Raw genomic sequence first — 19453 nt, 5'->3', positions numbered from 1 at the left:
CATGCCCATGGGTTGCACAGAAGTGTAGCTGCCGCCTACCGTCATTACTTTTAATCACTCTGCTCCAGGTGTCTGCGTCATGACCCACTCGGGCATTAAAGTCACCCAACAGGATCACTATCCCGAAGGGTCACTTTAGCTCGCACCTAAAGGTGCATTGAAAATGTTGTATACTCCTACTGATACTCCTGCTGTTATGGAGTGACTCATGCAGCCAGCTATGGCTGCAAAGTTTCAAATCTAGAATTAGTACATGAGAATAGGTTTTCCCCTTTTCTCTGGTAACAAAACAGGTGTTAAGATGTTAAAACACCAAACTGAAACCTTTTACAAGGAATCATGTCTGCATTAACCACAATACTTGTGGTCACAATGAAAACAAACAAAACATACTCTGATAATATATACATTGTCTTTGAAACTGATTGATTCACATCAGAGACAGCCTTCTTTGGAGCCTCGTCTCAAAAGGTGTTCGACCAGAGGACGCCAAAAGGCGTACATGTTATGTATATCGTTTATTGTAAAATTTTAATCACAGTTCCTATGATCACTGTTACATTGCTTTTATAGCTTTATTTTGGTGATTTTGAAAAGTTTTGGTTTAGCCATATTTGTTTGTTGTAATACAGAGTTAGACTGATAACTTTAATCTAAATTGTCTTATGGTTGTTATTGTTTGACTTGCATCCCACTGGGATGTTTGCGCACAGCATTGATATATGGTGCTTTTTCTGGAAGACTTTGCTGTTTTTTCCTGGATTTTTCTGTTTGCGCATAGTCACTTTAAGATGTTTCTTGTTCATGTTTTTGTTTGTTGTGGTTGCACCCGATTCAAGAGCCGAATGGCTCACAGGGCTATCTCCATTAATATAAAAGGCATAGTTGTGATTATGTGTGTCTGTTCAAAATGTTTAGCGTACTTCCCGACATGCAACAAACTTGAAATTTGCCATGTGGGTACTTTCCAGACTGTACACCATGCAAAAATTGAACAAATACACTTGTTTTGGGGGGGAGGGGGCTCAATAATGCATATATTTTTTGCACGGCAAGTGAGCTGTGACGTCAAATCTGTCATGTGACTCGCGCATGTAGAAGCGTAACGCATGTGTATAGCGCGCTGCGCTACGAACCCGGCAACTCGAGTTTGATTCCCGCTCACGGCCACCACTGGTGACGATTATTTTAACTGGTCCTGGGCCTCCCCTAGGTCGACTCAGCCTCAAACAACTAACTGGTGTGGTGTGTGAACATTGCTACTGGGGAGACAAAGGCGGCCGGGGTGAATCCAAGTCCCGGGCGAAGCTGGGTAGTCAAGCTAGTACCAAATAAATGAAACTGAAAAACTTAAACTCACCGACTCACACTCATTCACCCACCCAGTTGCGCACCCACTCTCTCACTGACCCACTTACCCACACAGTTATCCACTCACTCACTTACTCACCCACTCTTTTATCGCTACTACCATGGTTACTGTTCCCGTGAACGTCACTTGTTGAGTCCTCCAGTCCCAGGGGCTTTCTAAGAATGAGCACAGAAAGTAAGAGCACCTGTCTCAAACATGGAGAATGTTCAGATCTTAGTATTTTGTGCTTTTCTCTGCTGCAGAACAACAAGCCACTCTATTCTTTTGAGGACAACTCGGACTACGTGTACGACGTGATGTGGTCTCCGGTCCACCCGTCGCTCTTTGCGTCTGTAGATGGAATGGGGCGGCTCGATCTGTGGAACCTGAACAGTGACACGGAGGTGAGGACGAGATTACTCAACTAGAACTAAACTATTTTTTTTATTTTAACAGTTAAGGGCCACTGAGCTACATAGCTCTTTTTCAGAAGTGACCTGGCCACAAATGATAGCTCAACGAAGTGGCTTATCATGTGGAAATTTATTTTTAAAAAACAACTAGTTGAAACACATGTTGATTCTAAATGTGGAGGGAAAACCGGAGAACCTGAAGAAAATTCCACATGACCAAATATACAGGTGTCAGGGTCGGGATCGAATCCACGACCTCCTGCATACCAGGCAAGGTAGTTAACATCTCGCCACTATGGCACCCAAGTGCATACCCAGGTGGAGTGAGCCAAGCTTTTAGTGTAATTATACATTTCTCAAAAAGGTACCCGTTGCAGCCTTGGGGGAAAAAAATGTGGTCGGGCCTGGTGCTGGCCACTCCATCCCCTTGTGTGCCGTGCCTGCCTTCATAGGTGCTCACTCATGACACTTGCCCCAACAGCCTGTTAAGGCAATACGGGGTATCTTTGTCTTTGTAATGTTATATGAATACATACAAATCCACCCTGTAAAACTTGTCAGTTTTTGTTCCACGTTATTTGTTAAAACAACAAATACAACAATTGATATTCACGCGATCTAACCCAAAAACCTCTGTTATGGATGATATTAGTATTGAAAGCCTACGCGTTAAACGTATTGACATATGTAGTAAACCCCAGCTAGCTGGACCCCCAGCTCGTCATTTAGCCAAACCAGTTCAGCTAAATTCACTCCCAGAAGGTCATGTGGCTCATGGGATGTGTAAAACATACTTTTATGAGGAGGGACAGATGTCAGATAGAGCCTTGTTGTTAACTTATTTATTTTCAACTCTAGTTGGAAATTATTACAATGTGATCCTTATCCAACAACTCATGCACATCTTCCATAGCCTAAATGCGTGTGGTTTATTGCAGGTTCCTGCCGCTAGCGTTACGATTGATGGCTGCCCAGCTCTGAACCGCGTCCGTTGGACTCACTCTGGTCGTGAGTTGGCGGTGGGTGACTCTGAAGGCCACTTGTGGATTTACGAAATAGGCGAGGTAAGAATGTGGAAGTCATGGTGTATTCTCGAGCACATAGTTTATTTATATTATTAATGAAAATATGTCACTGAGATTATTCCTTGAGATATAACATCTTGTTTGCAATTGTGTCCAGGGTGTCAGTTGACATGCACACAGCAAACACGCAATGACACAGAAAAATACACTCTCACACACACATAGACACTCAAATATAAACAGACAAAGATCCCTCATAGAGCTTTTAACAGGCTGTTTGGGCAAGTGCCGTTAGCGAGCACCTATGAAGGCCAACATGGCACATGGGGGTGAGTGGCCAGCACCACACCCAGCCGCCTTTTTCTCCCCGATGCTGAAGTTTACTCACCACACCAGGTAAGGCCAAGTCAACCTAGGGGAAGCCCAAGATAAATTCAGATAGTCATCACCGATATTGGCTCTGAGCGGATATCAAATATGGGTCGCTTGGTTCATAAAGCGTGTTCTAATGTATATATGTATGCTGAACTTCTTTCGTACCATACATAGCTAACCGTGCTAATCGGAGGTGCAGGTGAAGGACAACCGACCACTACGTAACTGCTCCCCATGTCCGAAGCCTCACCTATTGTCATGCAGCATCCCTCGTCATTCCCTCGTCATTCCCTCGTCATTCCCTCGTCATTCCCTCGTCATTCCCTCGTCATTCCCTCGTCATTCCCTCGTCATTCCCTCGTCATTCCCTCGTCATTCCCTCGTCATTCACGAGGGACATGTTCCAGAGATGCTCGTGAATATCACGGTTTTTAATGACTTACCTTAAATGAATCCATGAATACATGAAAATTATAATAACACCAAAAAACAAAGTAAATAAATATATAAAAGTATTAAACAATAGTTTATAAATGAACCTACCTTAAATAAAGATGACGCTGCACAGTATAATGATGCCAGAACGATGATGCTGACAACGATGATTAAGGTGATCGTTGCAATGCCCCTACTCTCTCATCATCACTTTAGCTCATCACTTTCTTTTCTCTCGCGCTCTCTCTCTCGATACAGTTGTGTAGAGGCCCAGATGAGATTCGCAGATAGCCATAATCGCAGATAGCAAGTTCGTGAACAACGTGGGAATACTTAATATGAAATATTGTTATTTTATTTTATCGTGTTGATTTTTGTCATTTGTGCACCACTGCTAACGCAGTATCACCGAATAATTGGATTTTACTCGAAGACTTTTCTTGAATTAAGCCAATGTTGCTGAAAAAATCCCAGAAGCCCATGTGGCTGATGGGATGTATGACACAAATCTATACTTTTGTTTGTTTTATGTTGAGAGACAGATATGGAAACGAGGCATATTGTTTGCTTATGTATTGTGTTATTTCACTTGATGGTTTTGTCTATTGTCCTTTGCAGCAATTGGCACTGCCACGCAACGATGAGTGGACGTCCTTCGCTAGGACTCTTGTGGAAATCCGAGCCAACAGGGCAGATGCTGAAGAGGAATCGTCCCGTATCTAAGATCCAGCTTTTCCAGCGTGCCGGTGTTCCCAAGGCATAGCAGCTGCTTGTAGCTGATAACTGTATATGTGGGTTATACTCCGTGCAGAGTTAGTGAAGACGTGCTTCTGCCACAGCTGCTGTCTGCTACAGAACTTGCCTTATGACTCAAAATAACAATACATGCCTATCCCTCCACATAAAAATATGAAAGTATGTTTTAGACATCCCATCAGCAACACAGCTTACTGGGAGTGAATTCATGGAAACTCTATTTCGGTTTTTGACAGTCGGCGTCTCATCAGTAGTTCGGCTTGCTTGAACAAATGGTGGTGACCTTCTGTATTTTACATATGGATCCTAGTTTGATACAAAACTTTATAATGCATAACACAAAACCATCATAAGTGTCGTTGAGGAGAATATTATGACATCTATATATATGTCTTGCCTGTACACATCTGGAAGTTCACCGGTATTGATTGAAGTAAGCCATAACTACTGATTAGACGATGCATATTGAAACCGGTCCAGAATTTTCTGGTGTTAAACCAATGTTGCTTTTTTTATCCCAAAAGGCTGCGTGCCTGATGAGATATTTAAAACAATATTAGTATTTTATGTGCAGGAACAATAATGTGAAATGAGGCGCATTGTCTGCTTATTTATTTTGTTACTTATAATCTCCAATGACACTAATCATGTTGTCATAAGCAGCATTCTAACCAGTAGTATTTACTGTATGGCTTTTCTTTCGCTTTGGATGTTAGCATTACGATGCATTTAGGGATTCTATACTAATATATTAAAAGTCAACACAACACTGAAAAATAAGTTTTGCATGAATGCCATTATTTAACAATACACTGCAACCTCTGCTGAAATTGATGTTTAAACTGCTACACTACATTGTGTTATTATACACAGGGGTCAGCAACCTGCGGCTCCGAAGCCGCATGCGGCTCTTTAATGACTGCTTTGTGACGTTCTTTATTAACGACTGTCTCTTATTCACTTGCATTGCGGCTCTTGAAATATTGAGTTTATTACAGAATTCGAAAACAATGGCTCTTGTTATTTTGGTTACTGACCCCTGTTATACACCCTTATATGCTGCCTGTAAAGATGAAATAGACCTATAGAACATTACTTATCTAATGAATGGGGATATTATGGTAATTGGAATGCTATCTGTATTTATGTAATATTCTAACTTATTCGTATTTATTGATAAATATGGTTTTCAGAATTAAGTTTATTCATTACCGTAAGTGACTATTGCATTTATTTTTAAACAATCGAGCACAGGCCCAAATGCCCAATACGTCAAGCAGCCAGCAATACACAAATTTGAGTTGTAGATCAGAGTAAACGTGTTTCCTGAATTGAGCTTGAGAGGGAATTCCAGAGTGGAACAGTGAGATGAAATAGAAGTGTTGTGACCTGCAGAATGGTGAGTGTCTGGGTGAGTGTGGAAGCGGTAGTGTAGCGGTTAGCGCGCTGTGCTATGAACCTGGCGACCCGGGTTCGATTCCCGCTCACGGCCAACACCAGTGACGATTATCTGAACCGGTCCTGGGCCTCCCCTAGGTCGACTCAGCCTAAAATGAGTAGCTGGTGTGATGTGTAAACATCGCCACTAGGGAGACAAAGGCGGCTAGGCTTGGTTCTGGCCACCCACCCCCTCGTGTGTGCCGTGCCGGCCTTTATAGGTGCTCACTAACAGCACTTGCCTCTACAGTCTGTCAAGGATATACGGGGGGATCTTTGTCTTTATGGGAGAGTGGGTTGGTGGAACACAGTATGGATGAACAAATGCATAGGTGAGTGGGTTGCTTAGAGTTATTAAGTGGGTAGGTGAGGAAATGTGAATGTGGTGAGTGGGTGTGTGAATGAGGGGGTGGGTGAGTTTTAAGTTGTGACCTGTAGTTACAAATTACCACGCACATCACCCAACATTCTTATTAGGTATTCCTCAGTTGTATGGGTTTATATTGTTGCCATTTGATTTTATTTCAGCAACAAAACAATATGTGTCAGTGTACAAGAAAATTGGATGTTGGTGTGTAAGAAAAACACGATCAACTCAACAAAACAGAATAAAGAAAGGTCCAAAACGTAAAGCGACCAGCAATAAATGACACGATCGAAGTTGTGATGTTTATGTCCAATGGTGAGTTTATTTAGTAGCTATGTTTTGTGTGTACAATCTTATATTTATATAGGGTTGGCTGAGCTACTAAACAAGGTGAAGAGAAGGAGCTCTACTGAGGAGAGAGACTGAGGGAAAAGGTTCCAAGAGGGACAATGCAAAACGAGGCAGGGGTTTCTGGTTAGAGGTGGGGTCGAGGTGCTGTGGATCTGCTAGAAAAAGGGGCCCGGTGCTGCTGGGACTGGCCAACATGATCACCTGTATAATGGAGGTTTTTGGGTTAGATCGCGTAACCCAAAAACCTCTATTATGGATGATATTGGTCGCCAAAGCCTACGTGTTAATATGATCACCTGTATGTATTGCTTATAAGGAATGTTGGTCATCGTGAATCCGCCCCATCACAACCCCCACCGCTGCCCACTCACTTTCTCACTCAAATTAACTGTGATTCATTTGAGCGATTTAGGGGTGGGCCCTAAAGTGGCATGAGGCCTAAAGAGGGAGTGGGTAGGACATAGACATGAAGGGGTAGGGGTCGTACAGATAAAGGGCATGGCCTAGACAGGAGGGGTGGAGGCTAAAAAGGCAGCCCAAATGAGGGGCCAGGTTTAATTCGAGGTTTCTTTGGACTTCCTCTTTAGGCCCCACGCCTTCCTCGTAGAGGAGATCTTCACCCATGAACCTCCCTGTTTTGAGGTAATTTAGCACAGGATCAAATAAGTGCAGCAGGCAGAAAACGTTTAATTCTGCAGATGTGACCACAAGCCTAGTCCTATTATCGTTCCCTGTCTAGGTGCACTGCTTGTGCTAAAATATACCCTAGAAACTGTTCCTGCCAGGTTAGTTACTGTGTACAAAATAGGGCGCTGCGGTGGCGAGATGTTAACGACCGCTCTGTTATTGTGTTCCTTGTAAAGCAGCAGCTGTAGTTGATCATTTATCCATAAGAGGGCATAACGTGACTTGTATAAAACTGATAGTGCACATAAATCCATCACAACCCCATAACCCTGACCCTTACCTGTAAATACCTGAACGCTGTAGCTCTAACCTATAGCCCTAACCCTATAGCTCTTACGTATGTATGTTGAATTATCGCACCATACATAACCAACCGTGCTAATCAGAGGTGACCATATACAGCCCTGAACCTAACCTGTAATGCACATATAGCCAACTCAACTCTATAGCCCTTATCCTATAATCCTAACCCCCCATCCACAACCCAAACCTTAACCCCTGGCTCTAACCCTAAACTCGAACCATAACCCCTAATTAGGGCTACATGAGTCCCAATTACATTTTCGGAAGTCCTAATTCCATAGCGTTGGAATTCAGGCTCCAGAATGTGGCATTCAGATTCCCAGAAGTAGAATTGGGACTCCTGAGTGTGGTCTTGGGACTCCCTGCAATGGAATATTAGGCTCCTTAAGTTTGCAAGTGAGATGCCTCAAAAAGCACCTCCGATTATAACACTGTAACAATAAATATTTGTTTTTGTTCCTGGGTAGTGTTATTTTCTAATTGCTTATGCCTCAAACGTACAGAAAATGGCTATTATTCCCCACAAACTTTGCTTTTGTGACCAGGACAGTGATATTTTGAAATGTACCTATTTTTAATGAGAAAACGTGTGCATTTGTGTCATTCCTTCACATAGAGTCATGGTCACAAAAGCAACGTTTATGGGGAATAATAGCCATTTTCTATACTTTTCAGGCATAAACAATTAGAAAATAACACTTACTACCCAGGAACAAAAATCGTGTTACATAGTGAATTATCAGAGTTGGCTACGTACGGTGCAAAAGGAGTTCAACATACAAACAACATGCTATGTAAAAATATGTTCAAGGACGCCCCGGACCGACACCGGAACACCCCCGGACCACCGTACCCACAGGACCCATCCCGGACCTTGTCCGGAAGTACGCCGGACCCCCGACGGATCCTCTAAGGATCCACCCTGGACTCTATACCCATCCCGGACCGCCCCACCTGGACACCCAGAACCCCCCCTCCCTGGGGCCTACCCAAGACATCGCCGGACCCCTTCTCCCCTAAACCCGCGGACCCACCCCAGCACAACCCGGACCCTCCCCTAACACCAAAATCGTTATCGTGAGCCCGGCTTTCCAGCTTTAAAAAAAATACGTCTTCTATAATTGTACAGAACCGAGAGGTGACAACGGCTTGGGGAACCCTTTATCCAGCAGTCTATAGATCATGACTGCCAATGGTGAGCGTACAGGTGCGAGTGACACGTTCAGGTTGAGTGATGTTATTGCTTTTATGTTGGCTCAGGGAAAAAGCGAACGGCTCTGTCGGAAGGATGCGAGTTCAAACCTTGGCTGTTACATCAGATTAAACGAATCAATGCGAGGCTGCACCGCCACTTGGTGGTCACATCTCGATCTTGACTTAAAGCTTTCGTGACTGCAGGAATTCATATTTTTGGGGTCTTTCGGTAAAGCCACATAGATAGAAAAAAATAACAAAAATTTTAATCACGATCACAACACAGGTAATCATCTTCACCTGAAGACAATTGCTTGTGTTGCGATCGAAACGTCGTGATTTTAACTTTTGTTATTTTTTCTATTTACGTGGCTTTACCGAAAGACCCAAAGAATATGGTCATATCTAGCTTATACACGTATGTGTGTAACAATGAAGATACAAGTACGATTACAACCATACTATTTTGTTCTTTCATTAAAGTCACGTAGGTAGAAAAATAAAATAAAATATAAAATAATATATCACGACGTTTCGATCGCAATGCAAGCGATTGTCCTCAGGCGGAAAAAATAATCCAGCAGTGGAACTGCTGAACCAGGAAGAAACACAGCGAGTGAGCTGTTACAACAAGAGGTTATATATGTTGGCCAAGGGCAAGCAGGCGGTGTCCGAGCTGGAAAGGAATTCCATCCCCGCACGCAAGCACGTCAGTTGTGTTAATGGGAGAGATTAGGGAGATTAGCAAGTTAATGTCACGTCTATGTGTAACACAAGCTGCAGCGCTGCCAACTGCGCTGTGAGGAGCAAGCGCGTCAACGCAAGAGAACCACCGCAACGGTGGTCACGCCAGGGAGACACTCAGCCATCACACAGCCAGAACCATCGATACATCGAGGCTAAGGGAGCAGAGGTGGCCATGTTAGTGAGACCCCAGCCTGTTAATGCAGAGGCACCCAACAGGGAAATGCAACTTAGAGAGTCGGAGATAACAGCCAAACGGCAGGAAGGATGGAAGCACCACAGCAAGTTACGACTTTGCTTGGTTAATAACGTCCTTCCAATGATTGCTCAGCTTATACCCATCTTCTCGGTTGCAATTGTCTCTGTGTTTATATATCTGGATGGCTTCATGGACAAATATTTGATGGTAGCCCGACGGTTTGCAGAGTACCTTGGTCTCGGGAAAAAAAAACAATATCGTGCGAGCCCACTGCATTATAACAATGATCAGCCACGGCAGAGATATTGGTTCTCCCGTGTTTCAAATCTGCCTTGTATTCGCGAACACGGTCTGAGACGTGTCGTTTCGTTTCCCCAATGTAACTGCTACCGCAGACACAACTTAGTTTGTAGACACCAGGGTATTGCATGTCTGAAATGACATCCTTCACAGATGGGATCAAATCACGAATTTTGTGTACTGTATTGAATCGGACCTGGATCTTGTGTTTGTTTAAGATTTGGGAAATATTTTTGGTAACACCTGCTATGTATGGCAAGGTGATGGTTTTGATTGGGTCCTCAGATGGTTTTCTCCCCATGGTTGGGGATACAGCTTTGCGGATTGTGTGGTCTGAGTATCCATTCATCTTGAGGGCTTGATGTATGTGCTCCAGTTCACTGGCTAGGTGGCTCTGGTCAGAGATACAGTGGGCCCTATGGGGTAGTGTTTTGATGAGAGAATGCTTCTGGGCTGGATGGTGGTGGGAATCAGGCTTTAGATAGGAATCCGTGTGGGTGGCTTTCCTGTAGATGGAATGTCCCAACGAGCCATCAGGCCTCTTCTCAATCAAAACATCCAGGAATGGTAGCTTGCCAACATTTTCCACTTCCATGGTGAATTTGATGGATGGGTGTATGGAATTGATGTGGTTGAAAAATTGGTTCAGTGCTGGCTGGCCATGTGGGCAGATGAATAAAGTGTCATCTACGTATTTCTTCCACAGGGAAGGACGTAGGGTGGATGTCAGGATGGCATCTGTTTCAAATTTCTCCATGAAAACATTCGCTACCACTGGTGATAAGGGAGAACCCATAGGGGTACCTTCATTTTGTTTGTAGAATGTACCATTCCAGATTAAGTAAGTGCTGGTAAGGGCAGTGCCTCACTAAAGTTGGTACATCAGGATTCAGTCACTGTTGGACCAAGCCTTCAATGATTGCTATGGTGTCAGGTACAGGCACCTTGGTGAACAGAGAGACTACATCAAAACTGACAAGCAAATCATCTGGAGACAGTGAAATGTCCTTGATTAGAGAAACCAAGTGAGCTGAGTTGAGTACTGCTGAGGTGGTCTTGTCCGTGAATGGAAGCAGGTTCTCAGACAGAAATCGGGCCAGTTTGTAGGTAGGTGAGTTGATGGTGGATACGATAGGACGGAGTGGAGTACGTTCTTTATGGATTTTTGGAAGGCCATAAAATCTGGGTGGTCTAGCAGCCAAAGGTTTTAGAGAGAGCTGCTTAGTCGGTTTGATTAGTGATATTGTTGTTTTTTGAAGCCAGGCGGTTGGTGGGATCTTTGTTGATTTTGGTATAACGGCCATCATTAAGAAGGTCCTGGATTTTGTTGTTGTATGTGGTTTTATCCATGATGACTGTGGCATTGCCCTTGTCGGCTGAGAGGATGACAATGTTATCTCTATTTTTCAATTCGGCGAGTTCAGAGCGCTCGTCCCTGCTGATGTTACGAATGGGTTTCTTGGCGTTCATTGAGGATGGCGGCGGTTTCAGATCTTGCCATTGGCTAGTGTCAGAGCCAGATTCACACACGGAGGGGGCGTGGCCTCACGGAGGGGGCGTGGCCGAATTGAGGGGGGGGGTGTCTGACACGCCCCCCTCAGTGAGGCAGTGAGGCAGATGTGATAGCTGCCTCCCCTGGTGCTTTTTCATTGCAGTTTCATGACGAGACCAGCGAGCCTAAATATTTTTATACACATACATGAAATAAGTTACCTGGAGTATGGAAGGCGAGGACATGGAATTAAGGGGTCTACAAACATTACATTGGTGACATACTGAGATAGTAACAGGCACGTGCTTATTGCCCGCGCTCCATTCAGTTACTGAGGGGTTGCGCAATCAGAGGGGAGGCTGAGCTCGTCGATGCCTCACCTCTCATCTCTTCCTGTATTTGCAGCGGAACTCCGCAAATTTGGCGATTTTTATTATAAAAAAAATATTGTAATCGTACAGAAATTACATTTATAACACAGATCAGTGGAAAAATCTTAATATTTATTTGATTTGATTATTCTTTTTTTTTACTTTTTGTAACAGCTATTTTCATTGGAGTATGACAGGTGAGGCTCTGCCTCCCCTGCCTCCCTTGACCGCACGTCCCTGCATAGCAGGTGTTGCCAAAAATATTTCCAAAATCTTAAACAAACACAAGATCCAGGTCCGATTCAATACAGTACACAAAATCCGTGGTTTGATCCCATCTGTGAAGGATGTCATTCCTGACATGCAATACCCTGGTGTCTACAAACTAAGTTGTGTCTGCGGTAGCAGTTACATTGGGGAAACGAAACGACATGTCTCGGACCGTGTTCTCGAACACAAGGCAGATTTGAAACACGGGAGAACCAATACCTCTGCCGTGGCTGATCATTGTTATAATGCAGTGGGCTAGCACGATATTGTTTTTTTCCGAGACCAAGGTACTCTGCAAACCGTCGGTCTACCATCAAATATTTGTCCATGAAGCCATCCAGATATATAAACACAGAGACAATTGCAACCGAGAAGATGGGTATAAGCTGAGCAATCATTGGAAGGACGTTATTAACCAAGCAAAGTCGTAACTTGCTGTGGTGCTTCCATCCTTCCTGCCGTTTGGCTGCTATCTCCGACTGTCTGAGTTGCATTTCCCTGTTGGGTGCCTCTGCATTAACGGGCTGGGGTCTCACTAACATGGCCACCTCTGCTCCCTTAGCCTCGATGTATCGATGGTTCTGGCTGTCTCCCTGGCGCGACCACCGTTGCGGTGGTTCTCTTGCGTTGACGCGCTTGCTCCTCACAGCGCAGCTTGTGTTACACATAGACGTGACATTAACTTGCTAATCTCCCTAATCTCTCTGTCTAATCTCGTCCATTAACATAGTACTAATTTCCCATTAACACTGCTGCTCTGCGCATATGCGGGGACGATACTCTTATGCGGCAACGAAAGCTCATTTCATGCTAATCTCTTTCTCTAATCTCTCTCTCCCTTATCTACCCCATTAACACAACTGACATGCTTGCGTGCGGGATGGAATTCCTTTCCAGCTCGGACCCTGCCTATTTGCCCTTGGCCAACATATATAACCTCTTGTTGTAACAGCTCTCTCGCTGTGTTTCTTCCTGTTTAAGCAGTTCCACTGCTGGATTATTTTTACCGCCTGAGGACGATCGCTTGTGTTGCGATCGAAACGTCGTGATGTTATTTATTTTATTTTTCTACCTACGTGACTTTACCGAAAAACCAAAGAGTATGGATTCCTGCAGTCACGAAAGCTTAAAATCAGGATTGGTACGAATACGAAACACATGAGCAGACACACGACGCTTGTTTCCCAGATTAATCTCTACACATAAAAATGAAACTTATTTTAATAAAACTCATATTCTGGACAGCGACGGCAATGGTTATTTTGTGTTTTGTATTATTTAGTTTGCCGTTGAACGAGGAACCATATCTGCCAGCATCCTTGCCAATAAATGTCTGGCGGTTCACATGCATTGGATCAAGCAATCCTGATTCTGCTGATGAAACACTGAATATCAAAACCGGTTCTGAGTTTGCATGTATTGCAAACTGTATTGAACCCAATGCTGTTGGAGAAAAAAAACACTCCCATAATTAGTTGTGGCTTATAGGATGAAATTAGGCCATTCTCCGGCTGGACCACACCACCCACGACATGAGGGATCGAATAAAACGACACAGAAATATAATTTTTCAAGATTCGGGCGATATATACGTTTGTATGTATGTTGACCTTCTTTCGCACCGCACGTAACCAACTGTGCTATTCATAGGTGCCGAGTTGGCAAGGCGGACGGTGCAGAATAAGATGGATAGCAGAGATAAAGCAGAATAAGATTAAATAATCAAGAAATTGCAATCCAATTAAATGCTTTATCGACTCGTTTCGGTTATATTCAAAACTCGATTTTGTCCAGAACTAGTTCATAACCTATGGCCCTGCAAAGGAAAATAATTAAATTCCATTGTCATACTCTTCTCACAATCCTCCCATACTCGGAGCACGAAAACGAATCTGCTTTTTAAATCCTTTATATTAAGTTTGCTTGCTTGCTTAGGACCGTGCAAATCTTTCGGTCGTTTTTTAACCCACTTTCCGTGATCCAATCGAGCTGACATTTTGCACACACACTCGTTGTGCGTGACAATGCATTTTTGTGAAAAAAATTTTCCAAAATTTTACACTGTTTAGGGAAATTTTTTTAAATATTTAATTACCAATTGTTTAATGCTGCCAGACAATCATCTGACCCATAGGTGGCAGCCATCTCAAGCCGCCCCGATGCCACGCATATAAAGGATTTATAGTAAAAAACTTAGTTTTTACGGGTTTACTTGTTATGGTATCAATTACGAAGACAATATGTATTGAGTTTTGTTTTATATGCTCTAGGCTTCAAAGAATATTCTGGCGAATTACATGAATAGGATGACCAATTGAAAAGTTAAAATGTTAAATTAATCGTGTCAATATTTTATATTTGTTACTCCCACCGATTCGGTGTCGCTATAACTGTAAAGTATGTCTTCTGTGTTCCAAGGGATCTCCCGTTTGGCCAGTTACCCAAATAGTTTCGGTGGCAACAGCCCGCAGCCACGAACAGAGTTCGATTTTGACTTAAAACTTTTGTGACCGCAGGAATTCATATTCTTGGTTCTTTCGGTAAAGTCACGTAGATAGAAAATAAAAATAATACATTTAAATTTTGTATTTATACAAAATAATATATTTTTTCAATTAAAAATATATTTATATTTTTATTTCTATCTACGTGACTTTACCAAAAGAACCAAGAATATGAACAGAGTTCGTATTGGGGTTAAGAGCCTCGACAGCAGCCAGCCAGAAAACTCGAGGCAGATTATTTTAAGATTACAGTAGTTATAATGGACCGTGTTAAAAGTTTAATCGGTTCAGGAGTCACACAAACAGTCATGCAGCTCTAAGGGCTGCTTCGTTACGTTATTCACATCAAGTTCAAGTTCATTTATTAGTTCTAGATTTGAAGCTTTCGTGACTGCAAGGAATCATCTTCTTAGGTTCTTTCGGTAAAGTCACGTAGAAAGTAAAATAAAATAAAAACAAAAATCACGACGTTTCGGAGGCAACACAAGTCTCCGTCATCAGGTGGGACCGTCACAGCCAGATTAGCTGTATCAAGTGAGGCAATGATTCAAGATGTAATCCCTTAAAAGCGAGTTGAGGGGGGAGGGAGAGGGAGGGGGGGAGCTCATCAGACTATGGTAGCCAATGAAAGGAACGTATCGGGAGGGAGGGGGGGGCGAGGCCAAAAGGGTGGGCGATGGACGTGGAAGCGCTTGTGCGCAAGCGGCCAATTACTGCACACGCCAACACAATGGAGCGATTGTGCGCAAGCGGCCAGCCACTGCACCCGCCAACACAATGGGCAGAGAGGAGGAGGGGAGGTCTAATACACATGATAGACAAAAGAACGAAAATGATGATGGGTACAAACTTAGGGGGAGCTCATCAGACTATGGTAGCCAATGAATGGAACGTATCGGGAGGGAGGGGGGGGGCGGGGGGGGGGGCGAGGCCAAAAGGGTGGGCGACGGACGTGGAAGCGCTTGTGCGCAAGAGGCCAATTACTGCACACGCCAACACAATGGAGAGAGAGGGGGAGGGGGGTCTGATACACATGATAGACAAAAGAACGAAAATGCCCATGTTTATACCAATGCTGGCTGAACAATGAAGAGAGTACTGTTAAAATAACTGAGGATGTTAACACTCGGTAAAGTACAGTAAAATAGTGCCTGTCAGATAAGATGGTCCAAAAAAAAAAAATTTGTGATTAAGTCTTTTTTGCGTGGTTGATAACATCTTTCCAATGATTACTAAGTTTGTACCCATCATCTTATCTGACAGGCACTATTTTACTGTACTTTACCGAGTGTTAACATCCTCAGTTATTTTAACAGTACTCTCTTCATTGTTCAGCCAGCATTGGTATAAACATGGGCATTTTCGTTCTTTTGTCTATCATGTGTATCAGACCCCCCTCCCCCTCTCTCTCCATTGTGTTGGCGTGTGCAGTAATTGGCCTCTTGCGCACAAGCGCTTCCACGTCCGTCGCCCACCCTTTTGGCCTCGCCCCCCCCCCCGCCCCCCCCCTCCCTCCCGATACGTTCCATTCATTGGCTACCATAGTCTGATGAGCTCCCCCTAAGTTTGTACCCATCATCATTTTCGTTCTTTTGTCTATCATGTGTATTAGACCTCCCCTCCTCCTCTCTGCCCATTGTGTTGGCGGGTGCAGTGGCTGGCCGCTTGCGCACAATCGCTCCATTGTGTTGGCGTGTGCAGTAATTGGCCGCTTGCGCACAAGCGCTTCCACGTCCATCGCCCACCCTTTTGGCCTCGCCCCCCCCTCCCTCCCGATACGTTCCTTTCATTGGCTACCATAGTCTGATGAGCTCCCCCCCTCCCTCTCCCTCCCCCCTCAACTCGCTTTTAAGGGATTACATCTTGAATCATTGCCTCACTTGATACAGCTAATCTGGCTGTGACGGTCCCACCTGATGACGGAGACTTGTGTTGCCTCCGAAACGTCGTGATTTTTGTTTTTATTTTATTTTACTTTCTACGTGACTTTACCGAAAGAACCTAAGAAGAAGTTCATTTATTAGGTATAGCCCTGTGAGCCATTCGGCTCTTGAATCGGGTGCAACCGCAACAAACAAAAACATGAACAAGAAAACATCTTAAAGTGACTAAGTGCAAACAGAAAATCCAAGAAAAGACAGCAAAATATTGCAGAAAAAGCACCGTACACCAACACTGTGTGCAAACATCCCAGTGGGATGCAAGTCAAACAACAACAACCACAAGACAACTTAGATTAAGGCCATCAGTATAACTCTGTACTACAACAAACATGGCCAAACCGAACTTTTTGAAAATCACCAAAATAAAGCCATAAAAGCAATGAAACAGTGTTCATAGGAACTGTGATCGAATTTTCACAATAAACGACGTAAACAACATGTACCACCAAACCTTGCAGCCATAGCTGGCTGCATGAGTCACTCCACAACAGCAGGAGCATCAGTCGGAGTGTCAACATTTTTCAATGCACCTTTAAGATCAGCACACTAAATCAAAACACAGATCATACTTTGCAGCGATCATCCGGAGCGAAACATTTTATTTTAGGCCACTGAATTGCAGTGGCAGCTAAGGGTGTACAACTCCTCTAGAGCAGTTTTGAGTGAAGATCTCATAGGTAGTGATTCAAGTTGCAGTTTATTGGCAATAGCATTCCAGACCCTGGGGGCATCAATAGTATGCATTGGGACTTGAAATAATGAGTTGAATGGCTCTTGTTATTTTGGTTGCCGTCCCCTGGTCTAAGCGAATTAATATAACTTTTATGAAGAGTGGATTGACCACACACAAGCTATTCCTCCCGTAAATGCAATGTGATATCTAATTTAACTTTAAATGCAAATTCGTCATACTGTTCAATTATGCAAGAATGTATTACTCAACAGTGACGAGAGGTGTACATTTATTTGCCTATTAAAAGCAGTTAATGAGTATACTTTTTAAATGATTATCAGGCCCCAATGTGTAAAAAGGTCCTCATAGCCACGTTCTCTCTGGCCTCCGTGTGCTTGTGTCACGTGTCCCCTGGTGCGAACTCGTCATTTCCTTTTCCGGTCCCTCCACCCCACCTTTCTCAGCCCCCTCCTTCATCCTCCCCTCCTCCCCCCAGTTTCCGACATTTCCGATTCCGGTCCCCCTCCCCTTGTTGACAAGATCCGCAATCCCCCTCCAGCCCCGCCCCTTGAAGCCCCGCCTCTCCCTCGTAAGCCCCGCCCCTCACCCCACTAGGCCCCCGCCCCTTTTGCCTGAGGCCCCGCCCCCCCGCCCCCTACAAGGACTCGGCCCGCCCACCCAGGGCCCCGCCCCCCGCGCGCGGTGCAGCTCGGGACCGCCGCGTCCATTATGGTCGCCCTCGTCAGCGCCGCCATGTTCGCGGAGCCGCTTTGTTGTCGCGGCGCGCGCCGCTGCCGCCGCTGAGGAGACTGAGGCGAGGGCGCGACCAGCAACGCGACGACAAAGAGCAACAGTAGCTGTGGTTCGCGGCAACGGTGCTGGTGGTAGTTGTGAGGGTGGTGAGGGAGCGGTGGTGCGGGCGGGATGAGGCGCCACGCGGTCCCAACGCAGCCTCCGCGCCTCTTAGCCAGCGCCTAGGGATTATCGTGATCCGTCACAGTTGGTATTTTACATTTGTTTTTATTAATTGCGAGGTTGTGTGTAAAATTGTGGAAACGGAGTTGGGTGCCATTTTTAGTTATCGTTTGTAATTTTTGTTATATTTTTTTTTACTGGATTATATATTTAAATTTGTTTTCGCGGGGAGGTAATTGCGGGCTCCATCTCCTCCCCGCCTCTGCTGGGGGAGGAGGAGGGGGGAGGAGCGGCCCCTTCTGGAAGTCGTAGCAGCGAACATAAACACGTGGCAGAGTCTTCTGCCTCTGGAAGAAGCGTCTACCACCTATGGCAGAAAGAAACAAAACGACTGCTACAACAATAACTCCTACAGAGGCAGATGTTGTTTTGGTAGGCGGATGTGCTGCCGCTTAGAGACCACAGGAGAATAAGCAGCGTCTACCGCTTCAAGAAGCAGAGGCGGTGGCGTCCGGTGGTGCGGAATCTGCTGCCGGAATAAAGATTTGGAGAGGGAGGAGCGTCCGCGTCTTCCGGAAGGAGAAGCGGGGCGCTGTGGAGGACTGTGGAGCAGGCGGAGGCGGCGTGCGGAATCCACCCCCCATCTCCCCCGCCCCCTCCCCCAGTCCCCCCCCGCCCATCCCAAGCCCCCCCCACATCCATCCCGCCCGCGCCCGGCGCGGCCTGGCGGCGGTCGCCATGAGCAAACTGGGGCTGTCGTTCCGTGCCAGGGCGCTCGACGCCTCCAAGCCGCTGCCGATTTTCCGCGCGGAGGATCTCCCCGACCTGCAGGAGTATGTGTCCATCAACCGCACCGTGCCGCAGATGCCCACGGGCATGGAGAAGGAGGAGGAGACGGTGAGTGAGTGAGCGAGCAGCGCTCGGATTAAGAAGAGTGGACGGGTCGACCGATGCGGATGTGTGCTGTACGGCGTCGTGACTGGCGGGACTACCTCTGCTCCCCTTCGCCGTGTCTCTGTCTCCGTGTCTCTGTCCCCGCTGGGGGTGTTTTGTGAAGGCTCCGTGTCCGGCTTGACGCGTCTTTGTGCGACAGCGTCACGTGACGTACGGGTCACGTGATGCGCCATTTTGGGATCACGGAGGCGTGTCGACAGCATGTGTGGAGACAGGGTAACAACGTGTGTGTGTAGTGTAGAGACAGGGTAACAACGTGTGTGTAGTGTAGAGACAGGGTAACAACGTGTGTGTGTGTAGAGACAGGGTAGCAACGTGTGTGTGTGTAGAGACAGGGTAACAACGTGTGTGTGTGTAGAGACAGGGTAACAACGTGTGTGTGTGTAGAGACAGG

At 45.3% G+C, this 19453-nt stretch overlaps 2 protein-coding genes across 7 annotated transcripts in view; both read left to right on the top strand.

Moving 5' to 3' along the window:
- The window catches only part of LOC144938801 (cytoplasmic dynein 1 intermediate chain 1-like), a 39923-nt gene extending 33481 nt beyond the window's left edge, over nt 1–6442 (top strand). For 4 of the 6 annotated variants that reach the window (XM_078866647.1, XM_078866649.1, XM_078866646.1 and 1 more), the window contains 3 exons: nt 1615–1755; nt 2703–2828; nt 4218–6442. In XM_078866647.1, coding sequence (XP_078722773.1) covers nt 1615–1755; nt 2703–2828; nt 4218–4322 — 372 coding nt within the window. In that variant the 3' untranslated portion in view covers nt 4323–6442. The remainder of the gene's footprint in view (nt 1–1614; nt 1756–2702; nt 2829–4217) is intronic. The other 2 variants (XM_078866651.1, XM_078866648.1) reach the window with 1 other exon arrangement.
- Nucleotides 6443–17902: 11460 nt separating this feature from the next.
- LOC144938785 (enhancer of polycomb homolog 1-like) overlaps nt 17903–19453 on the top strand; it is a 41834-nt gene continuing 40283 nt past the window's right edge. The window contains exon 1 of the mRNA XM_078866645.1: nt 17903–19002. Within this exon, the coding sequence (XP_078722771.1) occupies nt 18844–19002 (159 nt within the window). The 5' untranslated portion in view covers nt 17903–18843. The remainder of the gene's footprint in view (nt 19003–19453) is intronic.

Source organism: Lampetra fluviatilis, chromosome 2 (assembly GCF_964198595.1).
Source record: "Lampetra fluviatilis chromosome 2, kcLamFluv1.1, whole genome shotgun sequence".
NCBI classification, from domain to species: domain Eukaryota; kingdom Metazoa; phylum Chordata; class Hyperoartia; order Petromyzontiformes; family Petromyzontidae; genus Lampetra; species Lampetra fluviatilis.
The sequence above is the reverse complement of the archived record's forward strand: the minus strand, read 5'-3'. Positions and strand labels throughout refer to the sequence as shown.